Here is a 21,238-nt window from a genome sequence, read left to right on the forward strand (position 1 = left end):
TTTTGCAAGAATAATTACATAATTACATGCAATTGTGATCAACAAAAACAACCAAAGATGAATATGGCACAACTGCAAACAGGAAATAACAAACGTATGTTGCAAGAAATTTTCCAAGCATTTGTGATCAACAAGCACAAATGCAGTAGGATGTCTTGCGTTCATAACTTCCAGAAAAAGAGCAAAAGATTAAATGCTATTTCAAAGTGGAAATAACCAAGCTTTTTGCAAGAAATTTTCCAAGCAGTTGTGATCAACAAACACAACTGCATTAGGATGTCTTGCATTTTAGAAACAATCCAGCTCCAAACAGAATACAATCAACACTGTAAGAAGCAGTAACATAAAACAACCACATAATTCAGCATACTTATCACCAGTAGGTACTACATTACATAAGTAGTTCAGCATACATCTCACTAAAAGTAGTGGTTGCAGGTTAACCAGGTTGTACTTAATACATAATCAAGTTCACATAATACCACATAACTAAGGACTTCAGCTTGCTAAGGATCAGTTCCTAAGGTGCTTCAGCTTGCTAAGGATCAGTTCTTAAGCTTGGTTATCACCAGCCTAAGAAACGCACTGGGGTCCCTATGACGTGATTTGCTCTCATCCCTGAAACTGAAGGCGCAGACATCGTTCACTTGCAGTTCGTGGGCTTCGACAGTGTCGCTCCAGTTTGCCTTCATCACTGCTTTCTTCTCTTCAAGTTTCATCTCTGCATACATAGTTTGCAGACTTGTTGTGCAGTTAACTACTACTAGGACTGACTTGTGCAAGAACTGTAGCAGGTATGTCTCTGTGAAATCCTCAGAAAATTCCTGAAACACAAGTGTAGAAGTTATGTTCATATCAAATATTACCAGTTAGGAGATTTAGTATTAAATTAAACTGAGGTACCAAGTAGAAAACTTACCATCTTGTTCAGAGAGGACTGTGTCAAGCAGTAGACATATTGTGGGATTGGCGCATTGGGGTAGTAATCAACAACAACTTTAAGGTTCTTGATTCGGGTATTGTTCATGCTGAACTTGTTTCCGAAAACACACGTCCCTTGAAAATATGGATCCCCTTGACCAGCATCATCAGCAACTTCACCTTCACCAGAATCATCATCACTGATCTCATGTATGTCATGATCATCTTGAGCAACATCGTCACTGATCTCATGTATGTCATGATCATCTTGAGCAACATCGTCACTGATCTCATGACCCTCTTCCTCTTCAGTATCTTCAGTATCTTCAGTGTCGTCATCACTCATGTTGTGCTCGCCTTCATCGTCGTCCTCCTCCTCAAGAGGCATGTGCACAAGTAGAAGATTAAGACCTCCAGATCTTTTTGGATCAAAGCAGAAAAGAACAATGTCATCCTCTTCGAAATTGTATTCTTTAACTACATCATCCCAACCACTTGTCATGATGGCTTGGTTTGTTCCCATTCCCTTCTTCATCCTCACTTCAAAAATCTCATCACTGCTGGTGCAATGAACCTCCACCCTGATAGCATCATCTAAGTATCTTTGCAGATGCAACTTACTGAACCTAGCTCCAAAAACCTGTGCACATGAAATTTGGAAAGTGTTAACACAGATGAATTCCCATTTATGTTGACGTACTATCTTATCGTTCCAGTAAGACATAGCATATTACCATTTTGGCCCTCTTTGAGACGACGTTTGAATAGGTCATCCTGTGCGCATAAAATCTCATATGGTTGCGACCAGATTTCTCACAGAATTCATTCAGAAATGAACGGTTATCAGCGGTAAGGTACATGTCGTTGCCAAACATGCAGTGCTTGTCGAATTCTTCTATCCCAAACATACAAGGTCCCCTCCAGGTCCCCATCTGTCGAATAGTTTAGAAATAGTTAGTGCATCATGTTTGCATTACACGACACGACATGTATGTAAAAATAATGATAATACAATTAATATAATGCTCAAAAGAATCACCATTAAAATAAATTTAATGGTGAAAACACAGGAAGCAATCTTATTATTTACATCAAAACTGAACCACTCTTTTAATTACCATGCTCTATTTTTCTCGCTAAACGACACTATTTTGTATCCTCTGAATGTTGTTGTGTAGTGGTGCACACATGTTAAATTGGGACACAAGCAAACAGTGGAAATAGTTGTGTGTCATATGACTTCTTAAACAACTTGACAATTGGACAGCATGATACATGTTGTGTTGCTCAGCATTAACCAGTTAATACTAGACCATGTGTTGATACCATTATCTTCTGATTTTCTAGGGTTCAGTAGGAGTTTCACTAGTTGATTATTGATTGTTTGGTTATGCATAAAATGAGTACGATGTCTCCTACAGAACTATGTGCTTAACTAGGTCAGCATATTACAGGAACTGGTGAGAGAATGCACTGCCATGTTTAAAATAAGATCTGAACTAGGGAGTATTCATATAACATTACAAAATTTGGCTGTAGTAGTAGGACTGAATTTGGATTTGCTGTTTGGATGTTCGACAAGCTTTACAAAATACTCCTAAACAATATTTGGTTGTAGGACTCAAGTTGGAGTATTTGCTAGGTTCGTTGGTTTTGTTAAATTAAAAATACAAGTAATGGTTTCCATTTCTAATGCAATTTTATAACTAGTATTATCTTCATCCATGCAAACAGAACCCTAATACAGGGTTCTAGTTTGTATTGAAAAGCAAACAGAACCCTAATGCTTTAATCCAGATATGAAAAACTAGTTTGAAATTAAGCCAAAAACTCCATACATTCAAACAAATTTCTTGGAAATGAAAGACAAATCCTCCAAACATTCAAACCTTGGAAATAAATGCAAGGAATCTAGTTTATTTAAAAACCAAATATTACACACTGAAATGTACATTGCATGTATCTTGCAATCCGTAATCCAGCATGGAAAACACGTGTCTATTGAAGCCAAATCAAATCAATTCTTGGAAAAGACCGAAACAGTCAAAAGAACACTGGATCTGCAAACCAATAGATTTGGATCACGGAGAAACTAGAGAAACAAACGGAAAGATTGGGATCTGCATACTACCTTCGATTCTCTCCGAGAAGGCCGTCGGTGATGGCTCCGGACGAAGCGACGGATGCTCTCCGGACGAACCCTAGTTTCTGGTTGAAGGGGGGAGAATGAGGGAAAACTTTTCGGCTAGGGGCGACGGCTGCCTTTAAAAAGGAGGGAATCCTTTTTGAGAAACACTCCTCCCACCGCCAAAATTTATTACGAAACACTCCTCCCACCGAAACAAAGTTATTACGAAAAGGTCCCTCCACCGCTTCGTCTCTTCATTTCCAAAACTACCCCCCGGCCGCTTAGTCTATTCTACTCCGCGGTGGCGAAACCCTAAATCCCCAAATCCCCAAATCCCCAAATCTGCTCCGCGGCGGTGAACTCGCCGTGAAGCTTGCCGTCAAGCTCGCCATCAAGCCCTCCGTCAAGCTCCGCGGCGGCGATTCCGTCAAGCTCCGCGGCGGCGAACTCGCCGTCAAGCCCTCCGTCAAGCTACGCGGCGGAGATTCCGTCAAGCTCGGCGGCGGCGAACTCGCCGTCAAGCCCTACGTCGTCGAGGTGATCTCCGTCGTGGAGCAGATCAAGGGGAGGCGATTCCCGATGAGCTCGTCGTCAAGCCCGCCGTGAAGCCCTCCGTCGAGCCCTACGTCGCGGAGGTGATCTCCGTCGCAGTAGAAGCTCGTGAGGGCTCGTCGAGCTCATGAGGGCGGAGGTGATCGAGGACGAGGTCGCCCTCACTTCCTCAATGGATTGGCGCCAATCCTTCCTCAGTACATCATCCACGGTGAACCAGACCGATGCAAGCTACTCTGGTGAGCACAAATGCAGTACCTCTGTATTACCAATGTTAACTGCTTGAATTGCTTGCTTGAATTGTTGTTTTTCTGTACAATTGCTTGCTTGAATTGTTGTTTTTCTGTACAATTGCTTGCTTGAATTGTTGGCTTGCTTGCTTGAATTGCTTACTAGGGATGATTGCCTCAACAAGTGATGTGTTGTCATGTTGCTGGTACATGGTCGTGATGATCTTCTGATTAAGCTCTAGTTGGTAGCTCTAGCTCTAATGATGTGCAACCATACATAGCAGCTCATTGGTACTACTAATCTTGTTACAAGTAACAGTTGTTAGTATATTGAATTGAACCCACCTCACAAAAGTACACTATAATTTGACTGCAGTCACTAATATGTATGAAAACTACTCTACATGCAGGCACTGCTTGAATTCTTGTTTGCTTAAATTCTATTGCTGACAATTATTACTGGTTAAAATGGATAAAAGTTGGATGAAGGAACCAAGGTCTAGTTCAAAATATGGTATTGGTGTTACCAATTTCCTGCTATATGCAGCTGAAAATGCTGGAATGCAAGATAGAGTTTTGTGTCCTTGCGCCCGTTGTGCAAATAGGTTTTGGAGAATCAGTAGCATTGTCAATGAGCATTTGATTTGCAATGGGTTCATGCATGGATACCATACTTGGGTTTTCCATGGAGAAGATAGTGTAGAACCTCTTGCGCCGCATTTATCTCCCCAGCCTGAAGATGTCGGAAGATCTGAAAGCCAAATTCAGCCTGAAGAATTAGCTGATAGTGATGAGATGGACCAGATGTTGTTGGACAATTTTGGAATGTATGACACTGGGGTTTTAGGCAACCAGGAAGATGGCGATAGTGCAGACGATGAAGATGAAGAGGACAGTAACACTGATGATGTTACTGCTGATGCTGAAGCCTACAAAAAGCTAGTGGAAGATGGTAGTCAGGATTTGTATGTAGGCTGCACAAGTTTTTCAAAACTACAGTTCATAGTTAGGTTGTTGAACTTGAAGAATACATGGAAAGTGCCCAATGGATGCTATGATGAGATATTGTCATTATTTAAGGAAGCTCTTCCACAACCTCATGCACTATCAGGAATTAAAAATTTGCATGCATCAAAGAGGTACATAAAAGACATCGGCATTGGTTATGAAAGCATTCATGCATGCAAGAATGACTGTATCATGTTCAGAGGAGCACACAAGGACGACACAGTGTGTCCAATATGTAACACAAGCAGATGGAAGAGTAAGAACACAGGAGTTGGTGGGAAAAGGATGTACAAGGTTCCTCAGAAAGTTATCAGGCACTTCAAACTGAAACCAAGGGTCAGAAGGCTTTTCATGTGCTCTAAAACAACACCTTATATGACCTGGCACAGTAAAGGCAGAACTAAGGATGCAAAATTGAGGCATCTAGCAGACTCTCCAGCATGGAAACACTTTGATTTTACGCATCGCAAGTTCAGTGAAGACCCAAGAAATATTAGGTTTGCATTAGCTACTGATGGGTTCAATCCATTTGAAAACATGAGCATAACATACAACATCTGGCCAGTTATTCTGATTCCACTTAACCTTCCTCCTTGGGTGTGCATGAAACAATCAAATTTCATCCTAAGTGTTATTGTTCCTGGGAGGAAGGGTCCAGGGAAAGAACTGGATGTTTACATGCAGCTGGCTATAGATGATCTTCAGGAATTGTGGAAACCTGGAATCTGGACACATGATGCAGTTACTGGTGAGAAATTCTTGCTACGTGCTGCTTTGCTATGGACTATAACTGATTGGCTAGGCAGAGGCTGCATAAGTGGTGAGAGCTTGGTTGTCTGTGCACATTGCCTCACAAACACATGCAGTAGGTGGTTGAAGCATTGCAAGAAAACAGTTTTCATGGGTCATAGAAGATTTTTGGTTGATGGTCACCCGTACCAAACAGATGGTGCATCTTTCAATGGAAAAGATGAATTCAGAGATCCCCCACCTAAGATTACAGGTCAAGAAATATCTCAAATGACTGCAACTCTGCATACAGATTATGGCAAGTTATAGAAACACAAGAAGCCACCTAGGAGAAAAAAGAGGAGTGCTGCGGAATTAGAGGAAAATGAGGACATACAGTGTCGAGGAAACTTTCAAAAAAAGAAGTGTCTTCTTCTAGTTGGAATACTGGCCGACACTCCTTGTAAGACATAACTTAGACATCATGCATTTACAGAAAAATGTTTTTGAAAACATAGTGAATACTATTCTGGATGTTGATCAGAGATCGAAGGACAACTTGAATGCTAGATTGAATCTGCAGGATATGAATATTAGAACTGCCCTCCATGCTGATATGACGTCACCAAAACTATCATACCTAGGGCAATATACCAGATGCTTCCTCAGGGCAAGAATATATTTTCCACCGTCATCAAGTATGCAAGATTTCCAGATGGATATGCATCAAACTTGTACCACAAGGTAAACTTGGAAGACAAAAGGTTAACTGGCCTCAAGAGCCACGATTGCCACATCATAATGCAGGATCTCATGCCGTTGGCCCTATGTAGATCGCTGCCTAGGAGTGTGGCTATGCCGCTGATACGTTTTTGCAAGTACTTCAAAGTACTTTATGGTAAGGTGATAGATGCTGATGAGATGGAGCACTGGGAAGCTGAGATTGCAGAAATCTTGTGTCAGTTAGAGATGATATTTCCTCCATCATTTTTTGACATGATGGTGCATGTAACTATCCACCTAGCAAGTGAAGTAAGAATTGCCGGACCTGTTCAATTCAGAGACATGTGGTCTACTGAGAGGTTCGTAGGAAGACTGAAGGACTTTGTACAGAACATGACTTATCCAGAAGGGTCGTTGGCAGAAAATTATCAGTTCGATGAATGCCTGACATTCTGCTCAAGATATCTGAATGGCTGTGCTACAAAGTTTAATAGACCTAGTAGACATGATAGTACTGAACCTAATTCTGCTAGACAACCTTATTTGAGGATCATCGGCAGGCCATTATTAGGTTTTGCTTCTAGTCAGCTGGATTTCATTGCTTGGTCGCAGGCACAACGATGTGTTCTTGTGAACTATCCAGATATTGAAAAATATGCGCAGTGAGTACATTCCCAAACTAATTCCATAAAAATCATGTAGTGAGTCCATTTGCATCATCATTTTGATATCACACCAGTGTCTAACCCCATTTAAATCTTGTAGAGAGCATAAAAATTTATTGGCCAGAGGAAAAAGGAAGTCAAAGAGAGATATTGAGAATGCTCACCACAGCACATTCGTAGACTGGTTTTCTAACCATGTAAGTAATGCTCACCACAGCACATTCGTAGACTCGTTGTGTGAATAAAAATTGCATTATTAACATGGTTCATTTCTCTACTAGGTACAAATTCTTAAAGATCAAGGAATTGATGTACCAGATGAAGTTATTCTGTTATCTCAAAGACCATACAGGATGGTGAAATCTTATAATAGCTATAGTATAAATGGCTGCACCTATCACACACACTCATATAGTGTAGGAAAAGCAACACAGTGTGATGGAGTTTCACATGTTGCAAAAACATCGAGTTATGCAAGTGCTAAGGACAAAAACCCTACTTTAGGGTATGTCACATACTATGGTAGAATTAGTCAAATAATTGAGTTAAATTACTCAAATGGAGGCCACGTAGTGTTATTCAAATGTGATTGGGTAAAAAGTAACGGAGTTAGGGAGTTGGATGGTTTCGGAATAACCGAAGTCAATTTCAACCATACCTACAATGCACAAGACAAACATAGCGAACTGTTTATTCTTGCAAGCCAAGCCATACAAGTTTACTATGTGCAAGACCCAGTTGATGTTGAATGGAATGCTGTAACCACTCCAACAATTAGAGATTTCTTTGATATGGATAGTGTGGACGTTGAAAAATGTGAGTGATTTTTGCACCATTTTTTTTGTCAACAAGGAATTTTTTTATATACGTTGACAATGCCATTTATTATTCATGCTGGAACAAAAATGCTGGAAAGCCAAGAAAGGAGGATGAGCATGCTCAACCACAAACTAAAGAAATTAAATCTGCCTACAAGAGATGTACAACCATCTGAACTCATCTCCAATGAAATGGAAAGAATAGCTCTTATGAAGGAAGCTAGGGCAAAGGGAGTTTACTACGATATGCTAGAAGTAAGTTCTCATTCATGCATCATTTTAGATAAGAAAAACTCATTCAATTTGCATTCTGTAATTACTGAATTGGAAAACTGTTCAAATTGATGTCTGCAAGGATATATGATTCAGAAGGGGAAAAAGAAAATGACAGTGACGATACCGAAGATGAAGCAGTAGATAACAAAGAACATGACAGTGAAGAAGAGGAGGAACAAGAAGAGGAGGAACCTGAAGAAGAGGAGGAGGAAATTGAACAACCTGAAGAGAGAGGACAGCTTGAAGCACAACAAGGTATGGTCATCAGTTCGCTGGATTCCATGTGCTACAACTGTTGTAGGCTCTGGCTAGCTGGATTCCATGTGCTACAACTGTTGTAGGCTCTGGCTTGCTGGATTCCATGTGCTATAACTGTTGTAGGTTCTTACTCGCTGTACTGTTTTAATGTTTCAGTAAAGCCGAAAAGAAGAAGAGGGCCTACTGATATGAAGAAGTTTTGGCATAGGCATGGTCCGCATAACAAAGTGATTGTTGAATTCAACTATCTTGGTCAGCCATGTGGAGTGAATACTTCACAATTAACGAACTTCATAGCATATCTGGTCAAAGGAAAAGACGTATCAATGGGTCATGTGTGACGCCCCAAAACCGGTACCATGAGGATCCCAGCGAATCCGCCGAAATCCGCACGATATCGATTTTAGGAGACGCACCACCAAGCGCCTCGTACACGCCGAACCATGCACGCGATGCGGGTGGAATCAATCACGAGCGGTAACATTACAACAGGATTACAATAGAGCCCACAAGAAACAGATATATTACAACAACGACTCCAACGAGTCAAGATACAAATAGATACAACATAAGATCCAAATCATAGAGAAGATCAAATATATCCGAGTACGGACAAGATACAAATTTGGACTAAGAGTCCTGAAGATAACCAGTGGCGTCCATAACCCTGCCCAGGCCAAGCCGGAAGGGTAACCTTGCTAGCGTCGTCTTCATCGAACATATCTTCATACCTGCCCGGTTAAATCCCGTAGAAGCAGCAATAAGTACGGGTTCGTACTTAACAAGACTTCAAGACGTATAAGCATTCGTCAACCAGTCGTCCTTTGTACTTGAGACACGCAGGGGACTTAGAGGACGCAAGAGGAACGTCATAGGCAATATGGTGGGGTTAAGCGACAGCGCGCAAGCACTAAAAAACCTATAGAAACACTCTACAACAGTCGTCTCATCAGAGAAGATGAGAGAGCGCATAAACTAACAGTTCTATACTCTACAAACATAACACAGCCGATGCGTTCCCCCCCTCGCAAGGAAGTACTTACAAAGGCACCCACACGGTTGTCAAGTTTTAAACATTTATTATTGAAGTTGTACTAACTTACTACGCAAGTTATTATTAATAAACAACAAGTGTAAGTTGTCTATGGTCAAGTCATATAGCTCCAAGTCGTCCATAACCGCGGACACGGCTTATCGATAAGATGTACACCCTGCAGGGGTTGCCCAAATGTACCCACACGCACGATCAACTCCAAAGGCAATGGCAAAAAGGTGGAGTGTCACGACTCGCACTCTCCTTCACGACAACAATGTCCAGGAAGCCACCTAACTAAGTTGAACCCGTATCGAAGTCCGGCCGAATCTCCGAAGCGGACCTAGCTATTGCAAGGACGGCTTCAGAGGGTCAAAACACACACAGGGGCGAATGACCCGCTTCAGCATGCGATAAACGCACGTGCCGCACCTATACGTGCATACCAGGAACAAGGGATACAAGGCACCCAGGGGCTTCCCAAAGATAAAGAAGTAACAAGAAAGTTGTGGCCACTGGACAAAGTTGTAGATTCCGGCAGTGGTCGAGGGGAGACCCAGAAACATACCCACGTGTGGTTAGAGCGCTCAGTATCGGAACAGATAACAAGAAATCGGGGTCCTAAGATATTTAGGAAACACAAGTGAGCCGTCACAAAACGATCAGCTGACCCACCGATGCCTCCGCTAACAACTATTAACAAGTAATCATGATTCCCTCAACAGATATAACCATGTAGCATGTGTCATGATTCCCAACAGATAACCGATAAGATAGCGGTAGCGGTAACGAGATATAACAACACTAGCATGCACTACGACTCGCAAGGCAGACCCGATAACCAAACAATAGCTGTAGGTGGTTGGTGGAGGCAATATAGGCTGCTTGAGGTAACAAGTGGAAGGGACACGTGACAAGAACGCAACTCAAAGATAGCATAAGGGAGAAGGCAAAATAAAATAGGTGAGCGACTTCTGCAGGGGCAGGAGTATAAGGGAAAATGCTTGCCTGTTAAAGCTTGCCGAGGGACATCCGGAGAACTTGGCGTAGCTCACCGCAGCACTTCGTGATCCTAACCGGGAAGAAGCAAATGCTGGACAAACAACGGTGCAAGTCTTACTACTACAGATAAGAACCGGCATGATCAAGATGATATGCATGACATGGCAAAGATGATGCAATGCAACTTATCCAAATTAATCGGAGTCGGAACCCCGGACAAACAAATTAAGGTTGGAGTTGCATTTCTACCGACAAAGTTAAATGTTGATTAGCATGGCAAAACAAAGCAAGGGTGAGCTACTTCAATATTAAACGGAGCGGGGAACCTTAGTCGGTGCCCAAAATACTCCGTATTTAATTATTTGGCGCGATGCAAACTACAACGTCAATACATGATGCTAGATGCAAACAAGTATATGGATGGACTATTCAAATTACTCGCATTATTTTCTAATTCAAAAATATACCACATTTGTATAAAACAGATTTAGATACCAAAAGATATGAAAGTTTGTAACTACAGAAGGATGGGATATAGTCTAGTGTATGCTGGGAATAGATTGAGGAACAATGTCACAGCCAGCAAACTGATTGTGTTCATGTTAAAATAGAGTAACATGCAAGATTGAACAGCAGAAACTGCAACTGTTCTGAATACTGAGACATATACAACGACAGTGTAGAAGGAAAAATAAAGATGGGGCGTGTGAACACCTGGAATTTTGGAACTGGGGTCTATCGGGCATGGATCAAGTGGCTAGCCAGTGGAGCTGATCGATGGTTTTCTAAAATAAGCAGAGAACAAGGTAATGCGATAGCCCAGTTTACTGAATTTTAGCTAACGAAAAAGGAGCACAGGTTCACTGAAACTTGAACACAGACAATTGTGAATCTGGAAGTGAGACAGAGAGAAACAGGGCCTTTTGTCTTCCCTGGATTTTGATTGATGGATTTGTTGAATGACGACACATGAAGGAATCACTTCGGCCAAGGTTCTGATTTTGATTAGAATTGGGTGCAAAACGTTTTTAGTAAACTACATAGATCAACTGGCTAGTACGTCAAGCTAGCAAGCAGGGTGCTGGATCGATTGATCGCTGGCATCGTGCCTAGCTAGTTAAACCAAGCAGACTAGCAAGTGGATCTAGATAGCTGTGGAAGCAAGAAAGCTGCTGGATCAAAACATTAACAACTAGCTAGCTGGGTTTTGGATGGTTACACGCACCGACGCGCGCGGCCCTTTGATGCATCGCCAGCGCGGGCCTGGAACAAGGACGCGGCGGACAGAAACAAAGACGACACACTTATGGAAGCGGATGGGGGAAGGGGTTGAACGGAAGCTTCGCTCACCGTGGGGTTGCTGGGGAAGGGCCCGGCTCAGGGATGCGTGCAGACTCCGGGAAGAAGATGAGCAGGTGGTCACTGTGGTGGGAGCGCGACGAATACGACGAACTTGGCGATGTTCCTGGCCCTCCGGCTCCGTGCTCCGGCCGGGAATCGACGGAGAAGACGGCCACGAGCCTTATGGCGCTCCGTACGAGACCGAAGCGGACGTAGACGATGGCGTGGTGAAGGGGAAGACGAACATGGCGGCGACCACATACAGGAAACATCCCGTCAGCTTCGTCAAATTTGGCGTCGCAAAAAGGGGGTCAAAAGCGTCGGGGGAGGAGGGGAAAAGAAGGAGGACCTTACCAGGAATCGATCTAACATTTCGGGGAGTCCAGAGGACGAGGGAGGCGGCCGGAAACCTCGCCGGAGCTTGGCGGTCGGAGAAGAGACGAAGAAGTCGGCGATTTTGAGCTCGATTCGTCGCGTGCGTATGTCGAGGAGATTCAGAGTGACGAGGGGAAGGAAGCTCTTGGTGGCCTTGGCTTGGCGAGGGGAGGCCGGAGGCGACGGGACGCCGGCGTTCTGCAGGGCAAAACCCTCTCCATTTTCTTTCGTGGAGAAGGGGAAAGGAAGGGAGTGTAGGCGATGCAGATGCGTGTGTGGGGAGGAGAGCTCCACGTCCAGGGAGAAAGGCAGAGTGGAGGGGAGCAGGTGGGGAGTAAGCTCATGCCATGATTGTGGCCTCCCTTGTGCAAACAGGGAACATCTTCTGGAAATATTAAGAAGGGCCTCCGAAAGATTTGGGCTTAGTGGGAGATGGCCATATTTAGATTATAAGGACTCAGGCCTTACTATTTCCAGGAAGTTTGAGATAGACTTGCAGGAAGGAAAAAAGAGAGCGTTGAAGCGAAAAAAGGAAAGATTTTATAACTTGTAAAACTCCAGTTTGGTTTAAAGAAAGTTGCAAAGTTTTTCCAAATACTTAGATTTGGGTTTTTTGTTAAGTAAGGAAAGAGTGAGGGAGGTTTTATAAACCATACAAGAAGAAAAGAAAATAGAGTTTATTTTAAATAACTTTGTTTTGTCAAAACATGTGGATAATTATGCATGATGACATGTTTATGCACAAAGAAAAAATAACAAACAAAGTCTAATATGGGGATTTTCCTGGGTCGCTACATCATGTGCGTTGGAGAAAGGTTCCAACTGCAGAAAAAGAAAAATTATAGATGACTGTGAAGGTAATTAAGTTTTTCAATGATTACTGCTAATGTCATCACAAATGGAGAATGTATCTCATAAACATTACTTTTTGACAGGCTTTCTTCAACCTAACTGAAGCACACAAGGAATGGGTCATGAAATCAGCCTGCAAGAAGTGGAGAGCCTTTAAGTGCTATCTGAAAAACACTTTCTGGAAAGCGGAATTGTCGGTTAACCAGAATGTTGCAAATGGGTGTGGGCAAAGAATTCATGGAGCACAGTGGAGAGCACTGTGCAAGAACTGGAGGAAAAGTAGTTCAATGGTCAGTAACCCATATTATGTGCTAAGTTTGAGTACTTTGACTTTCTCCTTGAGGCACATTTTAGTCATAGTAAAGATGTGGTGTGCTTGTTTAGCTAATAAGGATTTTATTCAGGTATTGGCATCTAAGAACAGAAACACCAGATTAAATCAAGCTAACTGTCTGCATACAGCTGGAACACGTAGTTTTGCTGTTGTACATGATCAGGAGGTATATTTGAATGCATGGTTGTACACAATGATAAGTTTTGCAGAATCATTTTAAATATGATCTACTGACATGTGCACTTGCACTCCTGTAGGAACTGAGGCAGGGAAGAACAGTGTCAAGGACAGAACTTTTCTGAATTGTTCATACAAAGAAAGATGGATTGCCGGTGAATGGTTTCTGTGCAACCAAAATTGTAAGTCATATTCCCTAAAATAAATGCAAATGCAACTCACAAATTACTATATCATCTATCATCTACCATCTAATGAATGTGTTGCTTAAATTTGAATGCAGGCTTTGATAAATGAACGTTTCCAACAAAACCCAGAATTAGTTGCCGAGCAGCACACGGATGGTGACCTCTACTCAGAATTGTTCTCACCACCTAGGAATTCTAGAAGACATGGATTTGGACTACTGGTAGGAGGGAAATCATCAAAGGTACTGGATGAAGCTGTAGAAGCATTAAGGGATTCTAAGCAGGAGAACATTGAGCTCAGAGGCTACGTGGAAACACTCATGTCAAGGAGTCAACAATTGGAAGAAAAGGTAAATTAGCTGATGGCATGTCAACGAGATGGACATACAGATGAAATGCATGGAAACCAGGATCAAGAAGAAGGAGTCGCAGAAGAATTAGCGGCGTCAACACTAGCAGAGCTGTCGACGCATAAGCAAGCACAACCTGAGCAAGAGAAAATAAAGGAAGCTTCCAGTGCACCAGGCAGAACAATATCAGCATCAGCATCAATAGCATCTGGCATAACAAGTGCACCATCATCAAGTCATAATACATTGAAGGTACCAACAGCAACAACATTGAAGTCAACATCAGCTCCATTCAAATCACCTTTCAAGGCACCAGGAAAAGCAGCGGCACATGCCGTGAAAACAGCAGCATCAACAGTCCAGGGATCAGCAACAGCATGTGCCCAAAAAAGAGTACCAGAAACAGTCCAGGGATCAAAGGCAACAACAGAAGCAGAAGCAGCCAAGGTACCAAAAGCAGCTGGATCAGCCAAGGGATCAACAACAGCAGTCAATGGGGCAGAAACAAGATCAATCGACGATACGGAAGCAGTAGAGACTAACGGATCAACAATAGCCCTCAAGGCTTCAAAGAAGCGAAGAACACGAAAGGTACAAGAAGCAACTGGAGCATCCACTGGATCAACAACACTAAATGGATCAAAAGCAGCACCCAAGGGATCAGGAGCAGTGGCACACAAGTTACCAGAAGCAGCTGGATCAGCCAAGGGATCAACAACAATACTCATTGGATCAGAAGCAGCAGCATCAGAACCCATGATATCAGCACCACCACCCAAGGGATCAACAGCACATGCAAGAACATTGAGCAGCCAGACATCAACTAGGACAAGAACAAAAAATTCGACAACAAACCAAGGCACATCATCTTCAGCATTGAAGGAAGCATCTTTGCTTGGTCTTAGTCAAATGTTGCCGCCGAATCCGAAACCAGTAACAGCTATCTCAGAACAAGGCAGTCAAGAAATGAAATCACCAAGAACAAGTAAAAGAAGGAAAAATGCTAAGTCGGGAGATTACATCGAAGGATCACAGGGCAATGTAGAAAGCCAAGCAACAACAGCTGCAACACCAACATGAACAATAAGTAAGAGACCGAAGAAGAGGAAGCTAGAAGAACTTATTGATGATAAGCTAGAAGAACTTAGTGATGATGTGGTCATTACTTCAGTTAATGTAGTGCAGAAGCCAAAATGCTCTTACAGGAATCTGCTAACAGACAACACAATCTTAGTCAAGGTAAAAGAGGAGAAGCTGGAAGAGAACATTGCTGACAAGGAAGGTGATTGGCATAGTACAAAACGATGCACCGATGAACATAATGATCGGCTTAGAGCAAGGAATCCACTTAAGGTTAGTATGTTAGCAATTTTACCACACATTGATTTGCTGTTCGCTGTACAATTGGTTGCTTGAATTAGTATGTTAGCTAATACGGCAAATGATATTGCTAATTAATATTCTGGCATAATGTAGGCAAATAAAATTAAAACTGGCATTGAAGTGGGGTTGACTTCGCCAAACAGCTTACAAATGGTGGCATTGGGAACAGTTCAGGAAGTTGAAAATGAGGAGTTTGTCAAAGTTTTGGTGAACGTGGTCTTCAAGAAAACAACTGTCCTGCCAATACCAAAAGGCAGAATGGTTCAAATGGGAGACACTGAGGCACATTGCATCACCTGGCCAAGAAAAAATGTAGGTCACCTTTGAATCTTTCTTGTTCACCTTGTTGTAATGCTTTTATTTGTAGAAAAATGTGCTAGACAGACAGATAATAAATGTCAAACTTATAAAAGAAACAGAGAGTATTAGCAAGGTAAAATATGCAATTTAACTAAACTATGCAGAGTAGAAACTATACAATATCATTATTATTAGTCGCCTCTGTAGACATGTTAAGATGGAGTGTCAAAGCATGTGCACCACAGAGATGTGCTTGGTTAAAGTATACATACAACTGTTTCACATTTTACAGGATGTGCTTGCTTAAAATATACATACATACAACTTGTTTATATATATTCATATGAAATCGATAGAATATCATATTTGTTGATATATCGATAGAATTGTTCATTGAAACAGGGCAGCTCACTCCACATTCCTTCCCAGCCTCCCCACTGTACATGGCTTGACTTTTTAAGAAAATATGAGACTTATATTTGTTTCTTGATTGTTTCTTGTTCAACTTGATTTAATACAATTATTTGTATATGGTAGTGCAATTATATATTCAGTTAGATTTTAGTTTTCTACCTCGCATAACAGCTTTTGTACTTTTGCAAGATATATGTTTTGCTGCCGACTTATAGAGCATGCAGCAACACGACCTAGTTGCTTTAGTTTGCCGGTCAACCTGGCAGAGATCTCATTTTGCCAGTACTTGTTGATTTATTCCTCCGTTACTGAAATTATTTTTGCCAGTACTTGATGATTTATTCCTCTGTTAGTGTAATTAGTCTCCAGTCTTGTCCTCTGAGCAAACCCACCGTGTCATCTCCAGTCTTGTCCTCAGTGTCGGCTAGCCAGGTGATCCGGCCAGGTCCAGATCCGGTTGACACAAAGAACCCTATGTTAACTGGATCTTGGATCTTGGAATAGGCTATTGCAAAATCCGGGTGTTTGATCTCCTCCATGAAACATGTGTTAGCTAGGGCGCATCTAGTGGTGGCTGGTGTGTGATACGTCTCCGACGTATCGATAATTTCTTATGTTCCATGCCACATTATTGATGATATCTACATGTTTTATGCATACTTTATGTCATATTTATGCATTTTCCGGCACTAACCTATTAACGAGATGCCGAAGAGCCGATTCTTTATTTTTCTGCTGTTTTTGGTTTCAGAAATCCTAGTAAGGAAATATTCTCGGAATTGGACGAAATCAACGCCCAGGGGCCTATTTTCACATGAAGCTTCCAGAAGACCGAAGGAGTCACGAAGTGGGGCCACGAGGTGGCCAGACAACAGGGCGGCGCGGCCTGGCCCTTGGCCGCGCCGGCCTGTTGTGTGGGGCCCTTGTGTGGCCCCCTGACCTATCTCCTCCGCCTACTTAAAGCCTTCGTCGCGAAACCCCCAGTACCGAGAGCCACGATACGGAAAACCTTCCAGAGACGCCGCCGCCGCCAATCCCATCTCGGGGGATTCAGGAGATCGCCTCCGGCACCCTGCCGGAGAGGGGAATCATCTCCCGGAGGACTCTTCACCGCCATGGTCACCTCCGGAGTGATGAGTGAGTAGTTCACCCCTGGACTATGGGTCCATAGCAGTAGCTAGATGGTCGTCTTCTCCTAATTGTGCTTCATTGTCGGATCTTGTGAGCTGCCTAACATGATCAAGATCATCTATCTGTAATGCTATATGTTGTGTTTGTTGGGATCCGATGGATAGAGAATACTATGTTATGTTGATTATCAATTTATACCTATGTGTTGTTTATGATCTTGCATGCTCTCCGTTGTTAGTAGAGGCTCTGGCCAAGTTTTTGCTAGTAACTCCAAGAGGGAGTATTTATGCTCGATAGTGGGTTCATGCCTCCATTAAATCTGGGACAATGACAGAAAGTTCTAAGGTTGTGGATGTGCTGTTGCCACTAGGGATAAAACATCGATGCTATGTCCGAGGATGTAGTTATTGATTACATTACGCACCATACTTAATGCAATTGTCTGTTGTTTGCAACTTAATACTGGAAGGGGTTCGGATGATAACCTGAAGGTGGACTTTTTAGGCATAGATGCATGCTGGATAGCGGTCTATGTACTTTGTCGTAATGCCCAATTAAATCTCACAATACTCATCATGTCATGTATGTGCATTGTCATGCCCTCTCTATTTGTCAATTGCCCAACTGTAATTTGTTCACCCAACATGCTATTTATCTTATGGGAGAGACACCTCTAGTGAACTGTGGACCCCGGTCCATTCTTTTAATCGAATACAATCATCGCAATACTTGTTCTACTGTTTTCTGCAAACAATCATCATCCACACTATACATCTAATCCTTTGTTACAGCAAGCCGGTGAGATTGACAACCTCACTGTTTCGTTGGGGCAAAGTACTTTGGTTGTGTTGTGCAGGTTCCACGTTGGCGCCGAAATCCCTGGTGTTGCGCCGCACTACATCTCGCCGCCATCAACCTTCAACGTGCTTCTTGGCTCCTACTGGTTCGATAAACCTTGGTTTCTTACTGAGGGAAAACTTGCCGCTGTACGCATCACACCTTCCTCTTGGGGTTCCCAACGGACGCGTGGTGTACGCGTATCAAGCAGATTTTCTGGCGCCGTTGCCGGGGAGATCAAGACACGCTGCAAGGGGAGTCTCCACATCCAATCTCTTTACTTTGTTTTTTGTCTTGCTTTTATTTTATTTACTTTCTTGTTTGCTGCATTATATCAAAACACAAAAAAAATAGTTGCTAGCTTTACTTTATTTACTGTCTTGTTTGCACTCCATATTAAAAACACAAAAAAATTAGTTACTTGCATTTACTTTATCTAGTTTGCTTTATTTACTATTGCTAAAATGAGTAATCCTGAAGTTGAAGTTCGTTCGTTTAAGCAACAAGGGGGAGAATGTTTAAAAGATGCTTGGTATAGAATTAGTGATGCCCATAATAGGTGCACTAAGAAACACTCCACCATTATCCTACTCAGGAATTTTTATGTTGGTATCTCTAGCTGGAATAGGTATGTTCTTGATTGTCTCGCGGGAGGTAACTTCCTAGGTACTCCTGCTTTAGAAGCTAGTTGCATTATTGAGAGTCTATTTGGAATACCACCTATTAATGAAGTTAAAATTGAAACCGCTCTTGAAGATGTCATGAAAAAGTTGGAAACCATAGAGCAAAACCTTCCAAGTATTGATACTACTTTGGGAGCATTACTTGATAGCACTGATAAACTTGATAAATCTCTAGGTGGAATTAATGAGAGAATTGCCATCTTAGAATCTTGTGCTATTCATGATAATCAAACCCAAAGGATTAATGAACTTGAAGAGGCTATGGGAACATTGGGTTCAACCTTTTCATCTATAAGGTTTAGAGAGAAAGCTTATGTGGGTAAGGAGCAAAAGTTCATGTATGTCTCTAAGGCACCTAAACCAAAAAACCATTATAGGCCTAAAATTGATAAAACTCTTAAAACCACTATAGATAAGGGAGCATCTAAGATACCTAATGGGACAAATTGTGAAAATTATGATGTTGATGCTTCGTCTCTTGATAATACTTGATATACACTTTCTGCGCCTAGCTGAAAGGCGTTAAAGAAAAGCGCTTATGGGAGACAACCCATGTTTTTGCAACAGTACTTTTATTTTATATTTGAGTCTTGGAAGTTGTTACTACTGTAGCAATCTCTCCTTATCTTAGTTTTGTGCATTGTTGTGCCAAGTAAAGTCGTTGATAGTAAGTTTCATACTAGATTTGGATTACTGCGCAGAAACAGATTTCTTTGCTGTCACGAATCTGGGCCTAATTCTCTGTAGGTAACTCAGAAAATTATGCCAATTTACGTGAGTGATCCTCAGATATGTACGCAACTTTCATTCAATTTGAGCATTTTCATTTGAGCAAGTCTGGTGCCTCAATAAAATTCGTCTTTACGAACTGTTCTGTTTTGACAGATTCTGCCTTTTATTTCGCATTGCCTGTTTTGCTATGCTTGATGGATTTTTCGATTCCATTAACTTTCAGTAGCTTTGTGCAATGTCCAAAAGTGTTAACAATGATTATGTCACCTCTGAACATGTAAATTTTAATTGTGCACTAACCCTCTAATGAGTTGTTTTGAGTTTGGTGTGGAGGAAGTTTTCAAGGATCAAGAGAGGGAGATGATACAATATGATCAAGGAGAGTGAAAGCTCTAAGCTTGGGGATGCCCCGGTGGTTCACCCCTGCATATTTCAAGAAGACTCAAGCGTCTAAGCTTGGGGATGCCCAAGGCATCCCCTTCTTCATCGACAACATTATCAAGTTCCTCTAGTGAAACTATATTTTTATTCCATCACATCTTATGTACTTTGCTTGGAGCGTCGGTTTGTTTTTGTTTTTGTTTTGTTTGAATAAAATGGATCCTAGCATTCATTGTGTGGGAGAGAGACACGCTCCGCTGTTGCATATGGACAAATATGTCCTTAGGCTTTACTCATAATATTCATGGCGAAGGTTGAATCTTCTTCGTTAAATTGTTATATGGTTGGAAACGGGAAATGCTACATGTAGTAATTGGTAAAATGTCTTGGATAATTTGATACTTGGCAATTGTTGTGCTCATGTTTAATCTCTTGCATCATATACTTTGCACCTATTAATGAAGAAATACATAGAGCTTGCTAAAATTTGGTTTGCATAATTGGTCTCTCTAAGGTCCAGATAATTTCTAGTATTGGGTTGAACAACAAGGAAGACGGTGTAGAGTTTTATAATGTTTACAATATGTCTTTTATGTGAGTTTTGCTGCACCGCTTCATCCTTGTGTTTGTTTCAAATAACCTTGCTAGCCTAAACCTTGTATCGAGAGGGAATACTTCTCATGCATCCAAAATCCTTGAGCCAACCACTATGCCATTTGTGTCCACCATACCTACCTACTACATGGTATTTCTCCGCCATTCCAAAGTAAATTGCTTGAGTGCTACCTTTAAAATTTCTATCCTCTACCTTTGCAATATATAGCTCATGGGACAAATAGCCTAAAAACTATTGTGGTATTGAATATGTACTTATGCATTTTATCTCTTATTAAGTTGCTTGTTGTGCGATAACCATGTTCCTGGGGACGCCATCAACTACTCTTTGTTGAATATCATGTGAGTTGCTATGCATGTCCGTCTTGTCTGAAGTAAGGGTGATTTACCACTAGAATGGTTAGAGCATGCATAATGTTAGAGAAGAACATTGGGCCGCTAACTAAAGCCATGATCCATGGTGGAAGTTTCAGTTTTGGACAAATATCCTCAATCTCATATGAGAAAATTAATAATTATTGAATGCTTATGCATAAAAGAGGAGTCCATTATCTGTTGTCTATGTTGTCCCGGTATGGATGTCTAAGTTGAGAATAATCAATAGCGAGAAATCCAATGCGAGCTTTCTCCTTAGACCTTTGTACAGGCGGCATAGAGGTACCCCTTTGTGACACTTGGTTAAAACATATGTATTGCAATGATAATCCAGGTAATCCGAGCTAATTAGGACAAGGTACGGGCACTATTAGTATACTATGCATGAGGCTTGCAACTTGTAGGATATAATTTACATGATGCATAT

General features: G+C 41.8%; 2 protein-coding genes across 4 annotated transcripts; one reads left to right on the forward strand and one right to left on the reverse strand.

Moving 5' to 3' along the window:
• Window positions 1-357: 357 nt before the first annotated feature.
• On the reverse strand, window positions 358-12,576 carry LOC127329387 (uncharacterized). Of its 3 annotated transcripts, XM_071826660.1 has the most exons (6): window positions 12,039-12,576; window positions 11,694-11,864; window positions 10,350-10,434; window positions 1,656-1,853; window positions 920-1,561; window positions 358-824 (listed from the first exon to the last, which is right to left on the reverse strand). In XM_071826660.1, the coding sequence occupies exons 4-6, from the start codon at window positions 1,851-1,853 to the stop codon at window positions 546-548; spliced, it is 1,119 nt and encodes a 372-aa protein (XP_071682761.1). In that variant the 5' UTR covers window positions 10,350-10,434; window positions 11,694-11,864; window positions 12,039-12,576; the 3' UTR covers window positions 358-545. The 3 variants fall into 3 exon arrangements, 2 of the variants coding, with proteins under 2 accessions (XP_071682761.1, XP_051211874.2); XM_051355914.2 differs by having other exon boundaries at window positions 11,694-12,570; XR_011752581.1 differs by lacking the exons at window positions 358-824; window positions 920-1,561; window positions 1,656-1,853 and adding an exon at window positions 8,768-9,039 and having other exon boundaries at window positions 11,694-12,474.
• LOC127329386 (uncharacterized) lies at window positions 3,729-5,898 on the forward strand. The gene is made up of 2 exons (XM_051355913.1): window positions 3,729-3,840; window positions 4,379-5,898. Exons 1-2 carry the CDS (start codon window positions 3,729-3,731, stop codon window positions 5,896-5,898), a joined length of 1,632 nt encoding a protein of 543 aa, XP_051211873.1.
• Window positions 12,577-21,238: the final 8,662 nt, after the last annotated feature.

This window comes from Lolium perenne, chromosome 2, assembly GCF_019359855.2.
Source record: "Lolium perenne isolate Kyuss_39 chromosome 2, Kyuss_2.0, whole genome shotgun sequence".
NCBI lineage: Eukaryota > Viridiplantae > Streptophyta > Magnoliopsida > Poales > Poaceae > Lolium > Lolium perenne.

Coding starts and splice junctions, on each gene's coding strand:
- LOC127329386 (XM_051355913.1), top strand. CDS start 3,729: ATGAGGGCGGAGGTGATCGAGGACGAGGTCGCCCTCACTTCCTCAATG. Junction 3,841..4,378: donor GACCGATGCAAGCTACTCTG/GTGAGCACAAAT, acceptor TGCTATATGCAG/CTGAAAATGCTGGAATGCAA.
- LOC127329387 (XM_071826660.1), bottom strand. CDS start 1,853: ATGGGGACCTGGAGGGGACCTTGTATGTTTGGGATAGAAGAATTCGAC. Junction 1,562..1,655: donor TCTCAAAGAGGGCCAAAATG/GTAATATGCTAT, acceptor TCATGTGCACAG/GTTTTTGGAGCTAGGTTCAG. Junction 825..919: donor AGTCCTCTCTGAACAAGATG/GTAAGTTTTCTA, acceptor CTTGTGTTTCAG/GAATTTTCTGAGGATTTCAC.